Source organism: Pyxicephalus adspersus, chromosome 5, assembly GCF_032062135.1.
Source record: "Pyxicephalus adspersus chromosome 5, UCB_Pads_2.0, whole genome shotgun sequence".
In the NCBI taxonomy this organism is placed as follows: domain Eukaryota; kingdom Metazoa; phylum Chordata; class Amphibia; order Anura; family Pyxicephalidae; genus Pyxicephalus; species Pyxicephalus adspersus.
Genome location: NC_092862.1, coordinates 40756539 through 40781590, shown reverse-complemented (window position 1 = coordinate 40781590; position 25052 = coordinate 40756539). Strand labels below are relative to the sequence as shown.

Below are 25052 nucleotides of genomic sequence, written 5' to 3'. Positions count from 1 at the left end.
GCATCTGGACCTGACAGTAGTCAACAACAAGAAAGGCCTTACTCCGCTGTTAGTTTTTAACACATTTACTGTGTATCAAACACAAAAATGAAAGATCAGTGCTGGCGCATATCAGCATGGGCATATACTGTGTACTTTATTGTGGTTAAAAAGTTAAGTAGGCCCTGGTGAATGTACTAGGAAGTGCATTACATGCAAAATGTTATCTGTGAAAATCTGTAAATGATTTTTTCTGTAATAAGTTACAGGGTGCGTCCGCACTTATTGGCTGGTGGTGTCGTGCAGCTTTAATGTACTTCTGTAACTAGGAAAGGTCGTGTGCTTTTAGGTACCACTTATTATGCTCACCTCCCTCTGGCCCATGTAGTAGTTCTATTGTTTCAGGTGGGGCCTACTAACTGGCTGTAATCACATTATAGATGATTGTAATTATGAAAGCACATTACAGGTTGTAATTACTTTGTATGTGGTACACTTCATAATACATTCCCCTTAGTCTATCGTGAAATATCCTTTCCAGCGACAGTTATTGCACTTATGTACACAGCCTTAGCAATGTTAGCTTTTGAATCAGACCAATCTGACTATCAACCAGCTGTAATCACTGTGGAGCTGATTAAAGGAGGAAGAATCTGCATTCCCAGCCAATCAAGTTTATCAGATTTTAATCTTTACACCATACTAGAGATCCTGAGATTGTGATTTTTACCTGAGCCCCTCTTTGTTAAAATTACATTATATTTATTATTTATTTTTAATTTAAATAGTAATTTTAGTTAATTAAAAAATACTCTGCCTAAAGTGGAAGTACATTTTGTAGTGGTAGTTACGTTTTTATGTTTTCTCTTCTGTTCTATGTTTTTCTTTTATTTTCCAGCAACACAGCAGGATATACATTCTCTGTACTTATGTGCCCATTCTTTACATCTCACATGACTACCAGTTTCATAGCCTTTGTATCAGGGAAATGCTGGAATGTGTACTTGTAGGAGAGACAATAAAGGCAAATAGCAAACAGATATAAATCCACCCCTACCTGTCCCCAGAGACCACCAAACTCCCTGTGCACGCTCTCATCTACTCTTGTCTGGACTACTGTAACATTGTCCTCTCTGGTATTCCACCAACCCGACTCTCTCCTCCACAATCTATTATGAATGCTGCAGCCAGACTCATCCATCCTTCCCACCGCTCCTCTTCTGTTGCATCTCTTTGTAGTTCCCTCCATTGGCTTCCATTTCACCTTAGAATCAAATGTAAGCTCTTGTGCTTTGCCTTCAAATCCCTCCACAGTCCTTGTCCCACTTACCTTCCTGACCTGGTTGAAAAATACTCCCCTAGCCACTCTCATCGCTCCTCCAGTGACCTACTAATGACTCCCTCACTCTTAACCTCGTCACATGCACGGCTCCAAGACTTTTGTAGAGTTGCCTCAAATCTCTGGAATGGTCTTCCTCTTCCTATTCGGCTTGCTCCTACTTTCTGCTCATTTAAAAGAGCGCTCAAAACCCATGTTTTCAAACTTGCCTACCCATCTTCTTCTGTGTTTTGAAACCGTTACTACTTCCCACCACTACATATCTCGCCTCCTATTGTCTGCTAATTCCCCCACCTACTAGATTGTAAGCTCTTCAGGGCAGGGTCCTCTCCTCCTGTATCACTGTCTGTCATTTACAACCCCTATTTAATGTACAGTGCTGTGTAATATGTAGGCGCTATATAAATCCTGTTCATAATTAAAATAATAAACGATCTATAGTAATACAAAAATTGGAATTTGTAATGGTGCAAGTATTGGGCATTGACTACATAACAAGGCATGGGGCTCCCTGTCATTGCACGCCATAGTTCTGGCACCTGCATGTGAGGTTAATCTGGTATATAATAATATATATATATATAATAATATATTTTGGGTACATAGAACCCACAAATTAATAAATGAACTGGCAGTACATGCTCAGGTAAGTACTATTACATTTTTCCTTCAGCTGGAGTTTTCTAAAATGACTGACAATCTGTAGGAGCTGGAACCAGTAAGGGCACATTGTAGATACACTGGGAAACTACTGAGAAATGATATGAAAACTTTTATCTTAACACGTTCAGTGAGGCTGCGAGGGAGTTAGTAGGAATGCATTGCTTGGGTGGAAGAAAAATTATTTTGGCAGCTGCTGAACAGATGACACACAAACTTTGTGACTTATCTTTTTAAAGTCATTAAACTTTTTTTTTCTATCTTGGTGTGTTTTAAGACTGTACCTCAATCTGAATCTGAATTTTATAGAAACACAGAAATGGATAATAGATTAGTCATCTTATTGGTTCTATCTATAATAACTTTCTGAAATAGAGAACATGTTGTTGTCAAGATTTCATTCATACAATTACTTTCCCAAAAGTTTTGCCATTTTATGGCGGTGAGCAACTTTTCTGTGACATTTAAAGCACAGTGGTGAAGTCTCACAGTTTTTCTATATAGAAAGAATTAAGAACCACAGAGAAGAGAAACTTGTCTGTTCTGAGCATGCTGCAAAAAAAGGAGCCATACCTTTTGTGTGCAAGTAGCACCCTCTGCAGAGCTCCGACAGCTCCTCCTGATTTATCACTATACTCCTACAATTAGCATTGCTCGTTCTTCTGGCTTATTGGACAGCTATAGGTCTGACACTGGTGGAGCTTTGTGGAGATACCACTGCTTACACACAGAGAGAAACTGCTTCTGAATTTTGAGTTGTCATCCTAATAGGAATTTAGAGTAAACGTTTTAGTGGGGAACCCTTTGTTCTGGTAACAACTGTTTGAGGGCATTTACTTTAAACTTATTTTAATTTTATCAATTTCATATGACTATACATTTTGGAAAAGAAAAAGTTTTAAAAATACTTTATTACCCTATTTTTTAAGGAAGTTTTCTAAAGTCAAACATTTTGTGTTTGCTCTTTTTTAGGCTAGTCACCTTGTGGCAGTGTGTGGTAAAATTACTGTATGTTACCATAACAAACTATTGCAGTTGTTGCTGATAGACCTGTCCTGCACCACCCCATACACATGCATCTTTTTTTTTTTTTTGCCTCATTGACATTTAAAATAAATGTCAGCTACCATAACACAATGCATAATACCACACCTCAAATTTTTATGTCCAGACAGATATAAATTGGGGTCTATATAACCACCAGGCTTCCTGAAGTGGTTAGCATTATAATATCAATGGAACATAACATTGAAATAATGTGCTCCTGATTTTATATAACTTTTGTATATTTCACACCTAAGCATTTGTAAAAGGAAAAGAAAATCTGTTGTCTCATGCAGGAGTTTTTTGCCGTGTGGTTGTGTGCTCACCTTCCATTTCGTCTTGATATTGTCTTCTGTAAATAGTTCACATTGATTTTTTTTCCTTTTCCATTATGTTTTAGCTCTTGGAGAATGTCACCATAAAAAACACTAGACACTTGTATCGATAGAAGGCTAGAGGGATGAAAAGAATTCATTTTCTAACATGAAGTGTTTATATTTTGCAATTTTCTTAGCAGTACATAGGGAAGAAAAATTACTTTGAGACAAACTAACCACTGTATACATAGTAGCAAATAATCCTTGTGGATTGGGCCATAATACTGAGTTGATACACTGATATTTACATGTATGGGATCTAAACATCCTGAAATAATTTGTGCAGGGAGTTCAATGATATGTAGATCATCATTTTTGAGAAATAAATAAAAATTACAATTTTATCTTTCCCTTTAGCATCTAGTTACAAAAAAGATCCTGGGAGCCAGTTAAACTAGTTTACAGTGGGTGATAATCCAATGAAATGAATATTTATCAGTCAGTACTTGGGGTACTTCTCTGTATTTGGATGATGATGCACCGTGCAGCACTTTTGCTACCTGTGACAAATGAATAGTATTGTGTAGATGGACTGTGTTTACAGATGCTGCATTTGTTAGGCCTCAGTTTTGGATCTGTGATCTAAAAACCCAATTTGCAAACACAGCTTCATTCAGTATATGGGAATTTTAAAATCTGTGGTCATATTTAAAGTGAATGAAAAGGCATTTTTTTTTTCAGGATTTTTTTTTTTTTTTAGGATAATAGTTTTTTTTTTGCAGTCTGTGTCCAGGTTGTCTCTGGAGCAGGTGATAGGGGCACATTAATCATATATATAACTTTGATGGGTGGGGGTTCCTTTTTTTCTTTGTTGTTTCTTCAGGATAGAAAGAGAAGGGGATATTAACCTGATATGAGTTTTGGCTTCTACAGTTTTATTGCCTGCTATTTAAGTCTAGCACACAAACTGCTAAATGAATCCTTTCTAGTTAGACTGAAGCAGTCATCAAGTGTAAACCTTGCACTGGGATTTATTATTAGAAAGCTCATCGAGCACCCAAACTTGTATGCAAATAAATGTTATGGAAACCTCTGATGTTAAATGTTGGAATGGCGCAATGTCACCCAATTAACTTCTAAACATTCAAATTAATATGAGTTACCAAAATATAATATTGTTTTCTTTAGGTATCTTCTTTAATGACAAATGAAGACTTAGAATAATGTCTCCTCACACCACCCACCTCTGTCACATAACTTCACTGTGCCAGTGTGACAAACTTAGACTGTGACTACTATATGAATGCAGCTATATTTAACGTTGTTTCCAAGATTCACATTTGCTTCCACTGATCAACAAGTCTCTGCCACCAAACAGTCTAATGAAGTATAATTCTGAAGAGGTTTCTAAATAGATTTTACCTATAAGATAATTGGGTTGCTTTATTAAAGGAATAGAAAGCTGTTTACCTAGTAACTAAAGTAAAGCTCTGGATAGACATGTATGCTATGTCAAGCTGAACTGCCGTGCGGGACACGTGGTAGTGTTTTTAAATCCTCAGTGGGATTGTTGTTTTTCTTACTTCAAGGTGCTGTAGGAGTTTCTGAGAACTCCACTTTAGGTTTACATTGCTACAGTCCATCCAAAACCTTCAACCAATGCTTTATAGCTTTCCATTGGCTACCTATCCCCTGAAGAAGCGGTTTCACCCATGAAACGCGTTGGGAATGATTTATGCTAGCCTATTTTGAGCAATCTCTGTCACCATATTTTATCTTTTCCCATAGAAACGCGTTGGGAATGATTTATGCTAGCCTATTTTGAGCAATCTCTGTCACCATATTTTATCTTTATTTATACATTTTATGTATTGTATTTTCTGTTGCGTTTTATGGAAACTGTTGAAAACCTTTTAAATGAAGTGCCTATGCCAGGAATTCCCTACTTTTTCTTTCAATAACTATATTACTAAGAAGGTGTTGTTTTTTTTGTCATTTTTCTGTAATTAATTCAATCATTCGGTCAAGCAGAGGCAAAAATTCTGGCAGCAGCAGGTACACAACACCTTAGAAAGGTAAAATGCCTGTCACTTCCATCGCATGCACTCATTTTACTTGCCAGCTTGTCCACCCTGTAGTAACATACCAGCCAGGGAAGGGAACCATAGGATTTAGCAGGGGAGCAGGTATACAACAAACTTACCATGAAGCAGCAAGACGGTAAATTTTCATCTCATGGGCCATCACAAAGGTAAGTATATTGTCTCTTCATTTACTGTTTTTTTATCAGTACAAGTGACTCTGTGTTATCTTTATCAAATGTTTCAGGCAGTTTGAGTCTAATAAAAGACCTATTACCTGCTAAAAATCAGTTTCATTGCCTTTTGATCAGTATGTGCCCTTAAATGAGTGTGTAATTATTAACCTTTTTTTTTCTGCAGCAGTAACCAACCTCCGAAGTATTTTTTACTGCAGCTTTTCTGACTCCATTTCTACTAGTTCCAATGTCAGGATGCTAAAAAACCAATCATATCGTACAGTGTGACGTGACGCTCTAGAGCTTTCTATGTTGCACTGATCTTTGTGAACATGTGCCTGTTATATTGGTCCTTCTAATGCTTTAAATTAGATGTGGGTGACAAGGTAGTAAATTTTCCAAAAATGGAAATGTCTTTAGGATCGGCTTTATTCTGAGTTATTGGGTACAATCCATTGTATGTATTGGATTCTATAAACTCTAGCAACAAATTATAGGGCTTGTGTAAATATTGGCAGTAAATATAGATCTCATTTTATTCCATGTCCTTTCTTTCTCCTGGATCCCTTCCATAATAAGCTGCTAGTTTAGACATCAGATACGTCAAGTGACGTCATGCTGTCAGAAGAGGAAAACTTTGCCAACTCTTCCTACTATGTCTGGCACTATAATACACAAATAACTATAAAGGAATTTGGAGCTAGTTTAGAAGTCAAAAAGTTTTGCAATGATGATGTCAAGGACTTTAATATTGTGACAAACACAAATGATAATATAAAGTTTTGTTTCTGTTCCTGTATTTTTCTTTTTTCAAACTGCATGGTATGGCAGCCAAACAAACAGATAATTGAGTGTTAAACACAGATTTTTTTTTTATCTAGCTAGGAAGAAATTTTAGGTGGGTGTCAGCCCCTGTATTGTGACCCAACTCTTTAGTAAACACCCAAAAACAGCCGAGTGCTTACTGAAAAATGCCAGGTGGTGCCAAGGGGGAACACTGTAATTTGTATGCATTTGGTTCTGTATTCCCCATTTATTAGGCTTTTTTACCAATTCTTAAAATGGTAAAAAGGCTTAAAGTCCTAAAAAATAACTGGTATTATGGCTTAGGCTTAGTTTTTTGTAAGTTTTTGTAATTTTTGTGCATTTGGTTCTGTATTCCCCATTCATTAGGTTTTTTTAATGGAAAGAGTATATATTTTTATATACTGTACTCTTGTTATTACTATTAAATGTTTATGAAGACTTTTAAAAGCACAATAAAGCATTACCTAAAAAAAATTAGGCCTTATTGTGGGTTCTGTATCATTGACATAAGAGGTTCCAATAGCGACTGGGCTGGTTTCTCTAGAGGTCCAGTAGATGCCCTTCCTGTGATCACTGGCCTGCAGAGGGAGTGCAGTGTAATCAACTTATACACCGCCAACCACAGTGCGATATGCACACCATAAATCCATTGCCATTGCATGGCATAATTTTTAGTTTGACTCATCAGGCCTCATTATTTATCCACAGCTTTATTAAATTTGCATCTGGAAGAAAGGATATTTAAGATAAGGAAGGGATTCTTCACTGTAAGGTCTGTGAATATGTAGAATCGGCTCCCTCAGGAAGTAGTTTCAGCAACTGCTATAAGAAAAAGCTGGATGCTTTTTTAGAATTACAGAATTTAACTAGGTATTAGAGTTTTAAAGTATAGATAACAAGGACTGTTGATTCAGGAAACATCTAATTGCCTCATGGAATCAGGAAGGATTTTTTTTCCACTGTTGGAGCAAATTGTAGTGTTTTTTTTTTTCGCCTTCCTTTGGATAAACTATGTCTTATAGGGTTTTATATCTGGGATATGTTTATTTCCCTAGTGGTTGAACTTGGATTTATGTCTTCAACCTATGTTTTCTACATATCTATGTAAATTACAACCTTGACCAAGCTGTATCACTTAGGCTACGTTACACACGTCAGATGATTCTCGTCCAATAATCGCCTCAGGGCTTATATCGGACGAGAATCTAGCGTATGTACAGTGCTCATTGTCCATTCTTCTGCTGACTGTCTGGCGGATCCACGGATGATAATTTGGGAACGATCCTAATGCTCCATTGTTCTCCCCTCACCATAGAGCAGAACGGTGCTGTGTGTACCGGGCTTGTTCATGCATCGCGCAGTGTTTTGTCGTTGAAAAGGATTGTGAAAGACAAATATTGCATGTGTGTACTCGGACTTAGACTGCAGTTGTGAATTTGCATAGTGTCTGTTATTCTGATTTAGCCAGTTTTCCAATCCAATTTGTTTGGCAGATCAGACTGATCACAAATACAAAGCGATTTGCCTACATTTATACTTTTACAAATATAAATCCACAATGTAACACAGTTTAATTATCACGTTTATTTCATCCTGCTTGTATGAAAAGTGTTAATAAATCAGGCACACAAAGCCGCACTATGGTTCACTAGCATTCCTTTCTGCCATTGCCTAGTTTCTCTGGAAGTTTATGGCATTACAGACAGAGGCCACTGTTCCTGCTTGGCAATCCATAGGAATGAGCAGCAACTCTGTGCTCTGGGATGATTGTCACCAGTGCCTTCACCACTGAACAGAAAGCTAGGATTGACTTTTCACAGGTCTACCTCTGACAATCCAGGAAAGCTCTCCTTTCATCCTCCTAAGATAGGCTGGAGACAGCTGAACGATTATTTAGCCTGATATCCAAGAGAAGAGAGGGTGATGTGGGGGAGGGAGGAGAGGGGAATGCACTGCACGGCTTTGTGATTGGTGGGCTCTGCAAAGGCATCTGTCTTCAAAACTACACTGGTATGTGAAACCAAATCACTTGCAAGTTAAAGATAGACACAGAATATTCAGCATCCCAAGCCAAAATCTAAGGCAAAATCCAATGTTCTGTGTTGGCGTTCAGGCTGCTTTTTGGTTCTGTTACTATTCTGACAGTTGAATGTAATATTTCATCTTATCCTGGAGGTGTTAGTTCCAGATTATCTTTTTTTATGAGTTGTGGAATTTGCTAATAGTGCATACGCTGTACTTACAACATGGTGCAAACTATAGGGTAAGTTACTAATTCATTGTTTGTGCTGTCTTCTTAGCTTGGGTTTGGTTTAGAACATGGAAACGTACTAAGATAGAAAGTGAAATTCTGCTTTGGTATGTGATCCTATGGTGACCATTTCTGTGCCACAGCTGTATTCAAAAAGGGTCATCTAGGTGAAACAGGTGCCTAACATAGTGTTTTATTATATTGTGGTATGGGATAGGTGATTGCCCTATTATATAGTTTAGATGATTCTGTACTTATTATAAAACTTATTAACTCCTGCAGATATAAAGTTATAAGGTCTGCATCTGTAGTAAAGTCTCTATCTGTATCATATCAATGTATTATGTAAATGATTTATTGATATATCAGATTGCTCTTCTTGGAACTTTTCCTTTTAGAATAACTATATTATTCCAAATGTATTTTCTTGCGGGAAGTTGTAATACAGAAGTGCTTTGGTAGTCTAGTACTGATATTAATGACATAATGAAGAGGTATACGTATTCATCTTTGTTTTACAGTGCAAGGAAGTACAGTAACTTGTGGACACAAATCTGAAATCATAAGCCAATGTATATCACTAAAATAGACTGAATTCAGATTGGTTTGTCAGGGTTTCTTGTACATGGTTTGTTATCACTGCCCTCCACAATGCGTTTCACTATATTGATTGTATTGCAAGTATACTATTTATGATTACATGTTATGGAAATTATGTTTGCTGAGTTCTGTGTGGTTCATGCTTGATTAGTTTAGCCTGGCCATTCACCTTAGTTCTGTGATTAGACACATAGAAGTGAGTGAATTTGGCCCATGTATTTTGTAGGGTGGGTGAGTGGGGAAGTTGTAAATGTATAAAGAAAACATTTTATATATATATTTTTATCTCCTGGATATGATGTGGGAATTTGACCATTAATCCATGACTGCGAATACTAGAAGGACCCACCTGTTGTTGTCTTCTGGCACATTCGATGTTTGAATTCCTACACAGAACAAGTCATGCTAGGGCAGGATTCTCAACTCTGTTCTTCAATGGCCACCAACAGTGCAGCTTTCTTGCTAACAGGAGAGTAACTCTTTCATTGCTGTTGGCCTACATTTTTTCATTTTGCAGTACAAGTGAAAGCTTTGTTGTGTGCTTAGGTGAAGAGAAATCCTAATCATGTCTCGGAGGCTGTCAGTTAGCATTCAGTCAGTATCAGTCAGTGTTCACCATATGCCTTGTACTAAACATGCTGGGTTTACCACCACTGATGGCTTTCACTTTTACAAGCTGTCAGCAATGATGTTGGATGCTCACAACCATGTAACAGGTGGCTGTACCTAAACAGTAGCTGCCCTCAGGGTCTCCAGCGAAATGTATAGTGGTAAGGTTAAATTCTGTCATATTTATCTTATTAGTATAACCTCTTTAAGAGAGTCACAAATGCAAATAATGGAGTTAGCTTTATGTTTACATTTGTGCTTATGACAGGTACACTTTTCTATCATCATACTTTTGTCCGTGTATAATGTATAAAACATTAAAAATCTGTTATCGAACATAAACAGTAACTGGATGATGATTTGTTTGAAAAAGAATTGTCCATCATAAATAGAAATACATATATTTTTTGGATCTCAGTGCATCTGATCTCTTCCCGCCTCTTTGCAGCCGCTCCCTGTCTAAATGCATCCACTCCAGTGATGTCTTCATTTCATTTCAGTGGTTTTCTTGCCAGTGTGTGAAGGTGTTGTGAAGGTCAGAATGGCAAAATATATAAATACATAACAAATAGGTGGTTACACAGCAAGAAAATCACAGCACCTCCAATATCCAGGGTGGGAAGACAGAGATCAAGGAGCAGCAGCTAGGGCCAGTGCCTCTGCATTTATCTAGAACAGCGGTCGCCAACCTTTCCGACTTCACGGACCACTAAATTTATAATTTTAAACCCCGTGGACCATTAATATGAAGATAAATACATTCGTAAAATAATGATCTTCATAATGTGCCTGACAGGGACTGTAAAGGCTATGATTTATTGATCAGCTCACAGTTAAGTGAAGTATTACTATTGTTACTATTATCATTAGTTGCATTATCTTTGGTATTTTGGTATCTCCGGCAAAGAAATGCTATATATTGGTTGGCTTTTTCTCACTCATTATGGGTTACGACCAAACAAGAAATGATAGTTATCAGAGTCCAACTATTTGATGCTAATAAATATACCAGATAAAGAAAATACACAGTTAGGGTCATACTTACCTAAAAAAACATCTGAGAAATAAACAAATAAAACAACCTGATGGGAAATACATTTTGCGAAGCAGGGTGACTGAAGTATACGGCTCGGCAACGGTTGCCTTGTACAATTTAGAACTACACTGACGTCACGCTGTGCCTCCCTTGTTGGCCCTCTAGTACAGTTTGTGATTTTAATATAATATAATTATATAAATATATGCAATATAAAGGTGAAAATTGTCATTCAGAATATAAGAATTAGATAATTATTTTTGTTTTTTATGCATTAAAATCAAATCATGTTTATAATGACAGATATAATTGAAAACAAGATGAAGCTTACCTCTTCAGCTGCCAAATACCGCTTTGTTGAAGAGGATTTGTCTACTGAAGTTTCTGCAGAAACAGACACTTGTGTTATTTGGCACCCCCTGAGTTCTGTGTGGTTGCTCCTGCTGACCACCTATGTCATTATAGTATGCAGTAGTGCTGAGGGGATTAGCAGGAGGAACCACTGTACATAGCAGGGGCAGAATTAGGTGGAAAAAAACTACTCATAAATGTCAATTTTTACAGAGATTTTGGGCACAAATCCCCTCTGTAGATTTTTTTTTGTTGTAACACAGATTACAATTGACTTATTTTCCACCTTAACTTTTGTAGCAGAGTTATTAGGAAAGCTGTAGCTTTTAAAAGATTGAATGTTATTTTTGAATTTTACATGGTGAAGATTATATGAGAATTTAGTAAATGTGTGAGTCACATTCATGCTTTCAGCTACAAAGCTTCATAAAACAGATCCACCTACACTACAAACCTCTCAAGCTCCCACCTCCCCTGCTGTGCTAATAGGCTGGATTTTATAACTTTTCAGGTACTTTTTAGGTCCGTCTTTTTAGAGTTTATCACAGGTGCTGTAGGAGCACAGCTTGAACTTGTATTGCTATAAAATGAAGTAAAATTAAGTTGTCAAAAAAGAGTCAACAGTGCATTTTCACAGCCGTGAGTTATAAAAAATAATATTTAATGCAGGACTGCTGTTTAAAGCAAGCAGCATGTGAAATCTGGCGAAAAGTTTTGACATCAGTTTTCAGGTCATTTTGTAATTATAGATTTATAAACCTTTTTGTCTATCATTTACATTTTTTTTTTCAGAAAACCTTACATTACAACCCTGAATGGCACCAAACATTTATGTAAAATTTATAATACAATAGATTAGAAAGATTTATAGGAATTTATGGCCTTGTGTGCATCCTACTGATCAGAAAATCTGTTTAGTAAGCATGCAGACTGTCAGTTTCTGCTGCAGCAGCTTTGTACTGTACCACATAAGCATGTTATAGCAGAGCTGAACGGTTAGGCGCGATTAGGTAATTGCCTATATCAGTCTCTGTTTCATACAGTGACAGCTGAAGCAGAACAATACGTTTTATCATCTTTCACTGGTAACATTTTCTTTAAAGCACAATAGTGTGACACAAAAACTTTTAATGGCAGCCTGTCATTTCTCATTTCTTTAAAAAGAATATTTCCTTGCTGGCCACAGGGATGCAGGTCTACTTTGTTCAGGATGCAATACATTGTTCTTCTATTTCCAAGCATGTGTTTATACATGCTTGGCAGATGTCTGAGCACAGCAATGCCTTTCTTATTAGTGATGGGTCAGATGTCCTTTCAGTATGCTAATCCCTTTTCTGCCAGTACTGAGCGCTGCATTGTGAATCTGACTGGCATCAGAACGCTACATTCCTGAATTCTTCACTGTCGCTGGTTCAAGGGAAATATTTCATTGCTGGCTTCAGCGTCTGTAAAGAGGGATGAAACAAGGTAAATTCTGCATTGTGTTCCTGCGCAATATGGGTAATAAAATAACAGCTGATGGAATTTTACTGGCTGATTCTTTTTGACTACTATAGCAGTTTGGAAAAACAAAACCACAAAATACCCTGTAGCACCATCCACAAAAGTGTTTACTGTGGTCTCATCTAGGAAAAAAAAAATCGGACAGATTTAGTCATTTTTAATTTTCCTTCTTTAAATTGTCTTGTTCTTAGCAATACATCCTATTTAGTCTGTTATTGCCAAGCTGACCAAAGAGAATGGTAGCTGAAAACGTATTGATTATCTTGGATTTGAGTTGATGGATTTGGCAAAATGCTCCATACAAAGAAAGCCAGTTAAGTACAACTATCATGGGAGAATTATATAGGCTGCTGACCTTTCTGTTTGTAAATGGCTATTTTCCTGGCTGTGAGGCCAACAACTTGGCTTTAAAGAGAGGAAGTAAACCCCAAACTACCCAAAACAAAAAAAAATCACACTTACCTTAAATGCCGCAGAGCTGTTGATCTGTTGGAAGGTTTCTTCCATTGGGTCCTGCATTGTCCCGGTATCCATCATCGGACTAGCACAGAGGGAGCGCCAGGCATCGCCATCTTCTCACTTCTTCCTGGTTCTTCTTCCTGCGTCACCCAGTTTGTGTAAAAAAAACTTGCCAATCTCACTGCGCATGCATGTACCAGGAGGGTCTGCACTCCCATTCATTCTGCTGCACTCTTTTTTTTTTTTTTTGTTTTTTTCGTTTGTTTGTTTAAAAAAGGGTGTTGCTTTAAAAAAAAAAAAGCACAAACACAATTTTCAATTTTTAGGGTTGTCTACACTTTTATGTAAAGGGAAAATTCTGAGTTTAGATATGCTTTAATTCATTTTAAATCACTGACCTTGATTCAGTTTAAATGAAGGATATTTTGACATTCTTTACAACATGCCTGCTTATTACCACCAGGCCTAGTAACCTAGCAAATGGTATTTTCAGAATCCCTATAATGATTGACCTTACTTTACATATGAAAAGGTATTTAAACATTGGTTATAGTCACTTATCTCACACTTCTCCTTTCAGGTACAAATTATTAGACTTGGATTGATTTATATCAATATTGTTTTAGTGGTGTATTTGACAAAACAGCTATTATGACCTGTGTGGCTGTTAAAATAAATTGTATACAATGTGTAGGTAAATATTCTCTCTGTAATGTGATGTAAGTGGTTTGAAATGCATGCCTGGAGTATTTTGTAGTCTGTTAAATATTAACAGCATATTTTTCTATTGTATTTGCTTGCTATAAATATTACATTAATAACACTTTATTTCTGGAAGTAGCTGCTAACTTTTGGTTCTGTGGCTTTGCCCATTATTCTTGCTACCGCCTTCTTGTTTTCTTGATGTGATATTTAAAGTTATGTTCATAGGGTGACCCTCAACTGTACACATACACCAGATTTCTAATTTGCTGGTTTGTACATTCAGCAGGAACCCTAATAACTAACACCTGGGCATTTTGGGTATGTCAGTGGCAGTTACAGGAACCATGAGCAGTATTTCCTTTAGGAAGCAAAGTTAAAAGCAAGACGGATCACTTTTAGGGAAAATTTAAGTATAAGTCAGAGTTGGCTTTTGTTTTACCTTGGTCTTGCCTAATTCCAGAACCTGATAAACCAAGGAAATTGAGAAGCTGATTTTATGTTTTTAAATGGGAACTAAAGTTTCATTTTAGAATTGGTGATCAGGGAGTTCATTATTGCAGAAAGGGATAAGTGGTGTCCCTTCTGCAATAATGCTTCCTACCTGCCTGATTATTTCGGGTGTCTAGCAAAAAGCTAAGCTGCACAATATATATACCTTCTATGTGCAGCATCACCTTTGGTTGCCAGAATACCCAGCAATCCCGGCTTCCCCGCACATGTTGGCAATGAATGAGGCGCATGAGAGTAATGTCATCCTGGCCCAGCCAATCAGGATGGCCGAAGACTGTCTACAGGAAAAGAAGAAAGAAAAAGAAGATGGTGGCGCCCTATCAGGGAATTGTGAGTTTTAGTTCTAGGATACCTGTAGCTGTCTAGGGAAGCTTTGAAATATGTTTGAATAATATTATTCTTTTGTTGCAATGTTTTGAGTAAACAACATTCTGTTCTGTTTTAAATAAAGAATAAATGTTAAACTAGATCCCTGCATTTGACTTGATATCACACTCGCAGTTCCCTTAGACTAACAGACGGAAAAGCAGCACAAAATGCTAAATGATTGTATTTTATTGTAAAAGGAGTCTGATGGGGGAAGCAAGCAGGGTAAGAAAGATCAGAGTTAATTAGTCTGAAGCTTATTCTCTTACAGCTCAGTTTCAGGATGGTGGTGGGGAGACTGTAAGTGTTACAGCACTTGCAGCATAAATGTTTCAGGTCTCCCGCCAGACAGGGCTACAGTGTGGTGTGTCAAAGTTGTGTTAATTTCTGTATTTGGATAGAAATGGTGCATGTGCCATTCTTTTGGAGTCACCTACAATGAATCCAGACTGAAAAAAGCAAAAATTCAACAGAAGGTGAAGTTATTTGACAAAAAGGACATGAAATGTCTCTTTTGTCAAAAAAATAATGCCCAGGCTCCGGGTGCCTTTTTGTTTTAGCTCTAAACTGCATGGCGCATGTGCTATGTGATGTTAAGCTTGGCTCTATGGTGCCACATAGAGAGTTATCTCCTGGGGACAATGTAATGTCTGCGCATGGGGAGGAGTTACACCATCGGTGGCCATCCATTGACCGCGGAGGATCTCATAAAACTCTGTAATCCGCCATGGAGTTGGCAGAGAATACGGCAGCGGGCTAGGACAGGGCCATGACAAGATCTCGAGCTTCTCATTGCGGCATGGCACCTGCACACTCTGTGCCATTTTTTTCAAGTTTACTGTGCATACTTGCTGATTCTGGTACAAACTCACAACCCACCAAGTGCAGTTCTACTTTAAATATGTATTTTGTCTGTGCATTTAACTGTTTGCTTGGAGTTTAGCTTTATAGGTAAATACAGTATTAAGATGTTTAAAAATAAGTAGAGGGCTACATGGAGGGCAGGGGAGTGCTGGGTAAAGTTGGAGGGTAGGAAAATGTAGTTCTACCTTAAACTTTAATTTGGATCTTAATTGCTGGTTTTACCTGTGGATTGTGTTCTAAAAACATAAAAACCTGGGCTCATAGCAATGATTATGTGTTAATATATGGTATAGGACATTACTTAAGATAATGTAAATTATAGTGACATGTAGGAGAGCAGACTTAGTGGTATCATTGCAGTTGCAACTTTTACATTTATAGATAGCCCATGAAAAGTTCAGGAGTTTAGGGTTTTTAATCTGCCACAGAAATATTATAATTGTTCTTTTGACTCCGCTTTCACTTAATTAGAACAATTATGCCATCATCAGTAGATTGTTACTGGTTAGTTAAGTGTGATGTTTATCCAAAGCTAGTGGGGGCAGCTGAGACTTGCTGAAAAGCCATGACGTAAATATGCGCTTCAGACTACTCCTGGAATGTAAGCTAAATCAGAAGCTGCCTTTTTGGAAAAGTGAGAAAAAAAAACTGTGTTTTAAAAATGTTGCAGCTCATAACACCGATTTAAGTTTATATTACTAATTCTCTGTCTTGGCAAATATGATGGACATGTTCTGACTGTGCTCAGTGGAATCAGTTTCACTATTTAGATTGGAAAATAACAATTATTGTTTCTAAAAAGTATGTTTCAAAAATGGAAAAATGGAAGTACAACATGCAGCAGTGTGTGCACTAAAAAACGCTGTCTGACGAGAAGAACATTCCACAGAGTCCAGGCAGCTCTAGAAAAGTCTTGAAGCCCTATGTGTGATGAGGTTATGAGGGAGGAAGTCATTAGAAGGTCATTTACAACAAAAATGTTTGGCTAAATTGGGCTTAAAAGATCTTACAAAGAGGACTGATGAAAAAAAGTCCATTGGTTAAGTAGGTTACTCACGAAAAATAAAATTACGCAGGACCCTAATTTGTTGGAAATCATCCCTTCAGTTTAGTTTTGGGGACAACTAAAAAAGATCTTTTCAAATAAGGGGATGCCCTCTTACACAGGGGTTGCTGCAGCAGAAATCCTCATTAGAAATGTCCTCCTCACTTGCTGCTCTAAAATCTGGGGTTTTGTTTGGAGACAATGGCCACTGTGGTGCGTGAATCTATCCAGCATGGGCACGGTTAAAAATACAAATCAGGCAGAAGTATTGACTTCACATAAATTTTAACACAAATTATTCAAAAGCTTTACAAAATGTTCTAGAAGAATTTTCCTATGTTTAATCTTTATGAACCAAGAGAATACTGGTAGGTCTCTCACGAATAAAATGTAAAACATGTTCTCCAGTAAATGCAGAAGTTAGTGCTCATTTTACTAGAGAATAAGAAAATGCAGAGGAGTAATTACTGTAATCCCAAATCTCTTTCCAACCATTGGTCAGATTGACCAACATGTGGGCCGACATTATTGTGGTATACCCAGATATGGGCTGCAAAAAAGTAATATTTATATTACATCAACTAGATGCAGCTGTTAAGGACAGATAATGTAATGTATATATTTTTTTACATTGTAGTTAACCCTGACTTGTCATAAATAATCTTCCCCCCTTTTCTGACTTTTTTTTTTTTTTTTTTTATACCAGATTTGTATTATATTTTTAAATGTTTTGTAGACCAGAATGTGTTTTAAATGTTTCACTTTATTTTGTTTGTGCATAAAAAAGTAAACAAGATATAAAAAGTTCTTTTTGAAATAATGTTGCCATGAGTCATACCAGAGATCTATTGTTGCAATACGTAAAAGTATTCCCTAATTTATCAATAGTTGATATGTTGATATTTATTAAAAATGTGGCTTATATGAATATAAAGATGTAAAAGTGATTAAAAAAAGTGATTTTTTTTTTTACAAAAATTCAAATGATTTATAAATCTTTAGAGCAATATGTTGTTCCTGGAGTAGTAGGAGAGCAGGCTTGAATTAGTATTTGGGTATGTTCCAGTTTGCCATGCTGTGTGAGGAAGTTAATGACGCATTATTGAGTGTCTGAGAATGCCAATATTTATCTTCACCCAGATGTCTTATTTATTAACATATATAGCAGTGAGTCAGCACTGGTAAATGTTATTATAATTCCCAGCTTTACTTGCTCCCTCTTTTACTTATTCTGGCATAGTTTAAGAACACATTCTATTATAATGACATTACATAGTTAACCAATTGGTGTTCTTCCACTTTTCCCTTTTATCCATCTTGTCCAGCTTTTGGTGCACAATGCAGGATGTATCACATGTGAAGTATAATACGGGTGATCTGCAGTAGGAGGGACAGTTGGGTGTTTAGTATATTCGTTTTGTCCTGAAGCCTAAATCTTTTATTTAGAGGACACATTTGAGGAGGATGGGATGTCTATATCAAGAGGTACCTTGATAATAGGAAGGCCAGCATGCTGGTTATGTGTGAAGGCAACACATATAATTATTACACTGCCATGCTACATATCACCTGCTGATAGTGCCGCGAACAACACTAACCCAAAATCTATTTTTTTGTTACCAGTTTTTAAGGGGTCAGAAAAATGGATACTAAGTTTTTTTTTAAAGCATCATGCATCCAAACTTCATATGGATAAAATTTATCATTAAAAAAAAAAAAAAAACTCACCGTCATTCAGCCTATCAATACTGCCCTGTTCTACAAAGGAAGCTTTGTGATTACGATATTAGAAAAAAAGAAGTAATTACAAGGTTATAACATAGCTAGATAGATTGTCTATGTTATTGATGAGACTAAGAAATAAGAGGCCTGGCTTGTAATATCACAAGAAAACATGTCAGGGAGGAGCAGCCATACTAACTACAGAAGAGAAGCATCTGGAGAGTTCTCTATCTTCACCAAGTGTTAGAAGTCAGTGTTTTTTACACATAAAGCCTGCAGATAAATCCTTAGGTGTCTGGAGAGCTTTGTTTCCTGCCTGAGATATGGCTCAGTCATGCAAACATGATTACTAGTACTGCATTGGCTACAGCGCTGACCTCCAGTCTTCAGACCTCCTGACCGTGTTCCCCAGGTTAAGGTTAAGCACAATTAATAATGTGAATTACATGTTCCAGTACAATTTCATTTAGAGCAGAGGTGATAAAAGATCATAAGGTTAACGATATTCTTTTCCCTCAGTTCCTGTGATTTATAGCGCAATTTTAGGTGGACATGTGTTATGTCACGGATATAATCTGTGACAGTTTATGCAAATATTGATGGGTTCAATTTGAAGTGTACAAAGAGAGATAACACAAAGACTTGAACGATTATACTATTTAATAATAAGATAGATAAACAAAACAATGCAATATTGTAATAACAATTAATAAGCGGTAACAAAAGATACTTAGCTGCGGCAGAAAACTGAATTCACCCAAAGATTCTGCTGGAAATCAATAACTTGGCAGATGATCAAAGAAACATGTTGCATCCAGCAAGCTCTGGTCAAGACTCCTTCATTAGGTATGGCATCGTGTTTTTAACTACTCAGGAAGGAACTAAGACAATGGCTGGTGTTTGACCAGTACTGACCCATAATCATCCTTAAACCTTACAGGATATGCTGCATTTCTTTAGGATGACCTCATGTCTGGTATACATATACCAGTATATACTGATAAAGCATTATTGTTGGTGAGACATAATTGATATTAAATAAATTGTGCTAACCCAACAACATGGAAGCCGGCTTTTGATTGCTATACACCAATCTAAGAGTGTTTGCTAGTTCATATAATGGTGTTTAAATAAATAGCTAATAATTACCCAGCTGCCTCTGGAAGTTTATTCAATGTGGCTACTGCTTCTTTGGTTGTAAGGAATGCTCTTTCATCTCTTAGGAATGTATGATTAAGATCCATACTTCATGATTGATACCACTGTGCTCTGTTAAAACACCTGCATTACTGCAATACATGTTAATCCATGTTACATGAGGGGGTGAATATGGTATATTTTACTAGTATCCATGCAGCAAATTACTCAAAGCATAGCCTACTAAAATTAAGACTTAATGCAGCCATATAGTACTTTATGGGTGTGTGGATTCCATGGGAATGTGTTTAACTTCAGAGATCTTTTAACGGAGCGGTCACGGTGGTCCACAGAAAAATTTGGACAATATTTAAAATGTTTATGTTTTAACAATATTAAAACAAAAATAATAATCTAATAAATTCCTAATATATATCTTAATATAAATATATTCTTAATGACAATTTTCGCCTTTATATTGCACTAAATTCAAAAACTGTACTAGAGACGGAAAAACAAGGGAGGCGCAGCGTGACGTCAGTGTAGTCTGAGCCATACGCCGAGTGTGACATCGGTATAGTCTGAGCTGAGCCGTACGCTTCAATATTGTTTCGACCATTACAACAGTCACCCCGCTCCGTGAATACGGATTGTCATTTGGTTGTTTGATTTTTTTTAGTATGACCTTTAGTGTTCTTCCCAGCCCCTTTTAGCCTGGTGCATCACCCGGCACTTTTCAGTAACCACCGAGCTGTTTTTGGGTGGTTACTGATGAGTTGGGTCATAAATACTGTGGCTGCCACCCACCTACAATTTGTTCCCATGCGGCTCAAAATAATTTCTACGTTGAACACTGACCTTAACTGTGTATTTTCTTATTGTTATATTTATTGGCATCAAATAGTTTGATTTTGAAAACTTTCATTTCTTGTTTGGTCTTCGATTTAAATTAAATAAACCTATAATGATTGAGAAAAAGCCAACAAATATTTTGCATTTCTTTGCCAGAGATACCAAAATACTAAAGATAATGCAAATAATGATAATAGTAACATTAGTAATACTGCATTTAACCGTGAGCTGATCAATGAATCAGAGACTCCATAGTCCTTGTCAGGCGCCATTAGGTGGACCAATATTTTACAAATGTATCTTCTTTTTAAAAAAAAATATGAATTTAGTCTGTGAGTTCCGAAAGGTTGGCGACCATTGTTTTAACAAATATTTTCTTCCTGTACAGTATGTGTTTCAGTTCTGTATGGCCATTTGACTAGTATTTCTTTGAGGATTCTATAATCTCAGATTACTTGTTTATAATCCTACTTGAAAAAAATGTCTCTTACAGGGATTTGCAAGTTATGGAATAAAAATGAAAGTAAAGAATAATGAGTTGTATTCACACTTAAGCAATAACTTGTATTTACTACCTGGTGTAAACTTGTAGCCTCCTCTACATATTAGGTGTAAAAAATGTGGGCTGTAAAAAAAGGTGTCCAGTATTGCAGGGATCAGCTACTTTCATGATTAGACATGGTAAAGGGTATGTCAAGCATTTACAATACAGAACACTCCATCTATAGGAAATAAATAGGCTGGTAGTGAGCAGTTCAGTTCTGCCAACTATAAAATGTTGTAATGCAGATTCATTAAGAACCAACACAAGGGATGGGGCAACCAAATGCCTGGCAAGGCTTGTTTAATGAAATGCTGAGTAACAGATAATTTAATCCCTCAGTAACCACAACCTTTACACACTGTCAAAGCACAACACACATTAATACACATTACGCATGTTAGCACATTGTAGTTTCTTTTTTTTTAAAGCCAGTCCAATGCAGTTCTGACACACATACATTACAGTATACTACAATGTATAGTAATAGTTCACAAAAGTGTTGCATTCTAATTTTTTCTTCCCTTCTGTTGTTTTGCCCTGCGTGCTATATTTTTGAATGCCCCCCACCATTTTCCCAGGAATTACTTGTTACTAGAAATACTATAAAGGTAGTGTGTCATGAGCCTGTCCCTGTAAAGGACTTTATTAATGTGTCCTCCATTCATAGTTTATGATGCAGAGATTGAAAATAATTAAACAGGACCCCTCACATCACATGACCACCCTAAAAAAGTTTGGAAAGTTGTGTATTAAAAAAAAAAGCTGTCATTTGGGTTAAAATTTAGGGATTTTAGCTTTAGATATACCTTCATTTTTCCTATCTGCAGATTTATTTGATGATTTTATCATTTTAACCTTTTTTAGTTACTGGGAAAATATCTATGTATGTGTTCAATAATGAGGTCATTCTAGATTTGCTTTTGTCTATACCTATTTATTAGGGATCCCCACATTTTCTTAGATGCCTTGATTAGGCGTGGGGATCGACACTGAATGGTCATAGGCCGAATGTGTTTTATAACTTTTTCTAGAAGCTGCAATAAAAACTTATAACAGTAATAAGTAATTTATTACCTTCTCCAGGACTCCTGATGAGTGGTTGAAAATAGGAATCAGGGCCCTGGTAGAATCTTGGCTTCTCCTTTGCCTTCTGTGTGTGGACTTCAGGTGCTGATCCGTACCAGGAATTCCTAGACACTGTGTACAATTGTGGGTGTACTGCCCCTTGACCGTTGGGAGAGGCAATATACAAAGCACCATTGAGTAGTACCTATTTACCAGGTGATTACTGGTATAGACCCTCGATCATTAACTGGAAGTCTGTAATTTCAAAATTATATGCATCAGGTAATAGGTGGGACTGGACAGGGAACACTACACACACCCCATGCACTTTCATTAGGTAGCATGCCAGGGTATGTAGCTGGTTATGTATTAATAAAAAAATGACTTGTAGTTAATATATGTTGTTGCTGTTCTGTATTGTTATTATAAAATATTTTTCAGTACTAAAAAGCAACATATAAATTATAGCAGCAAACTTTGTACTTTTTCTATTGATCCATGCATTTTGTTGAGTTGACAGAGGTTGAATATCGACAATACATAATAATGCATGTTAATTCTATACTTAAATGAAATATATTTGTAAATTCTGGTTCATAGCAGGCAATACTTTGTAACATAATTCTTTTGTGATGTTTTAAAACTGTTGATTTAAGTAAACTGATTCAATGTATGTATATATCACCGCTTGAATTTTCTTTACAAAAACATGTATTTTATAAACACATTTGCAGTAGATGTTTTGCAATTAGTTACATTTCCTGAGAGTAAAGCTACGTACGCACGTCAGATTTTTATCGGCCGATAATCGGCATCGGGCGAAAATCTGCCGTGTGTACAGTTGGTGTCGTCCATCGTCCGAACGACCGTCCTGCCGGATCCACGGACGAAGGACGACAACCGATCCTAATATAAGGGAAGGGGGAGAGAGCGCAGCAGGGTGCCGCTCCGTCGCTCCCCCCCTCCCCTCTCCATAGAGCATGAACGGTGCTGTATGTACAGCACCGTTCATGCATCGTGCAGTCCCTTGTCGTTGGAAAGGATCGTGAAAGATCCTTTCCAACGACAAAAATTGCAGGTGTGTACGCAGCTTAAACCTCTATAGCAGGAAAATTAGCAGAACAATCTCAGAGCCCTGTTGTCCAAGTTTTTATGAATGAGTGAGTTTATTTTGGTTTTGGCAACGTCCTCCATATTCCTTAATGCCATACAACATGCTCCTCCAGCAAACTCCGATGCATCAGAAAAAAGTGCATATTATTTTGCCTCGGCAAATAAAATCCTGTTGAAAAAATAATCATTAGAACTCCTATGATTGTACTAATAAACATATTCTCCATTTTTCTATGTAATATTGCACCACCTTCCCCCTTTTCTGCTGCCCTCTTCAGTAACACTTCTTCATCTCTTAAATTGCAAGCTCTGTCGGGGGCAGGGTCCTCTCCTCCTCCTGTGTCACTGTCTGTGTCTGTCATTTGCAACTTCTACAGCGCTGTGTAAAATATGTTGGCGCTATATAAATACTGTTTCATAATAATAATATATGTATTGTGTTTTCATATTTACACATAATATTTGGGTGAGAGAAAAGTCCTTTTCAATGAAAAGTAGGACATACTGGCCCATGTCCCGATATGTCCTGGTATGGGGAAAGAAATAGAGTTCACCAGGGGGCCACAGCATTAGATAATAGAGTATGCAGAGCTCAGTGTGTGCAGAGAATTTTATTCACAAGTTTTTGTCAAACTGGTAAATGGCAGAATTCAGCAACGTATGTTCATGTAACTTAGAGCTATGTTTCATAGTTAGTTACTGGGTATTGGAACCACATTTCTAATGATTAAAACCATATTTCTTATTGGCTCACCAATTTCTTTGTTGTTTGAATTTTAATTCAAGCCAGTTTTACATGCAGAAATGTGATGTTTCCTTTTAAAGGCATAAAGAAAGCATTTTAGAAAGTATTATATGTTGTGAAATAGCACACTGCAGAACCATCAACTTTTGTGCCCTTTTGAAAGTTTTAGATATTTAACTTATTTGAGGTCCTGAATCCTTGGATCTATTTTACATTTCACTGGAAATAACTGATGCATTTTTTACTCTGCGTGGCATATTTTTATAACACTTTAACAATCTAACTTGCTGTTAAAGTGGAACATTCAGTAAAAAAAAAAAAAAACTTACCTTTTATAGGTGTAAAGCTGTTGATCGCTTGACTGAGTTCAGTAGATCCCGTGCTGTCCTGTCTTCCTTCTTCTTTCCAGCGCAGACTGGACCACTGGATGCCACCATCTTCTCCCTTCTTCTTTTGTCACCGATCCTACACTGTGGTTAGCCACCCTTTTATATAAAGAAAACATTGTGGTGATGGGGTAACTTTACATCTTATCTTGCCAGGTCTTTATTTAAAGCCAAATGATGTCCCCTGATTTGTTTAGCAAATTCTTTTAAATCTTTTATCCAAAACCCCCTAAATCAATACTAGGATAATCCTTACCTCAACATATACCTCACTAGTTGATAAAATATCAGATATCATTACCTTTTATTACATATAGAAAAGGTTGGTGCACGTTGGAACAGGTTGGCGCAAAAGGGAACAGCTCTACATATTTATATATATTCACAATTCAGTTATCACCCCTAACAACATGAATATTAATGGACCTAATAGGATATTTTTTTCTACATTTACTTTTGTTTTTGTTTTTTTTGGATATTTTTCATCTCGCTTGTTGTTTTATATATTTTGGACCTCATTATTCTGGACAAGGCAACATGTCTTGTAAATAATAAATCTATAGGGCTAACATTGCTCCACCCCTGTGCAAGTATCCTATGACTTCATAAATTTGCAGCAGCGACAAATGGATGTTTTGTATAATTTAATGGGATTGAGGAAGATACTACCATCTGTAATAACCACTCTATAAAGCTGACAGAATGTATCCCTGTTTACATATCACTCAATATGACTGAATAGTTCCTGTACATATCCTGACAAAGTGTCCTTCAGTTGGGTTACTA

The 25052-nt window shown here is 36.8% G+C and overlaps 1 protein-coding gene across 13 annotated transcripts in view; it reads left to right on the top strand.

Annotated features, from left to right (window-relative positions):
- DTNA (dystrobrevin alpha) overlaps positions 1–25052 on the top strand; it is a 135349-nt gene that overhangs the window by 28488 nt on the left and 81809 nt on the right. For 2 of the 13 annotated variants that reach the window (XM_072411253.1, XM_072411252.1), the window contains exon 1: positions 8382–8666. The exons of 1 other annotated variant lie outside the window; for it this stretch is intronic. In XM_072411253.1, the coding sequence (XP_072267354.1) occupies positions 8650–8666 (17 nt within the window). In that variant the 5' untranslated portion in view covers positions 8382–8649. Of the gene's footprint in view, positions 1–8377; positions 8667–9699; positions 10025–25052 lie in introns of those variants that run through there. 10 more of the 13 variants (XM_072411251.1, XM_072411259.1, XM_072411256.1 and 7 more) reach the window with 8 other exon arrangements.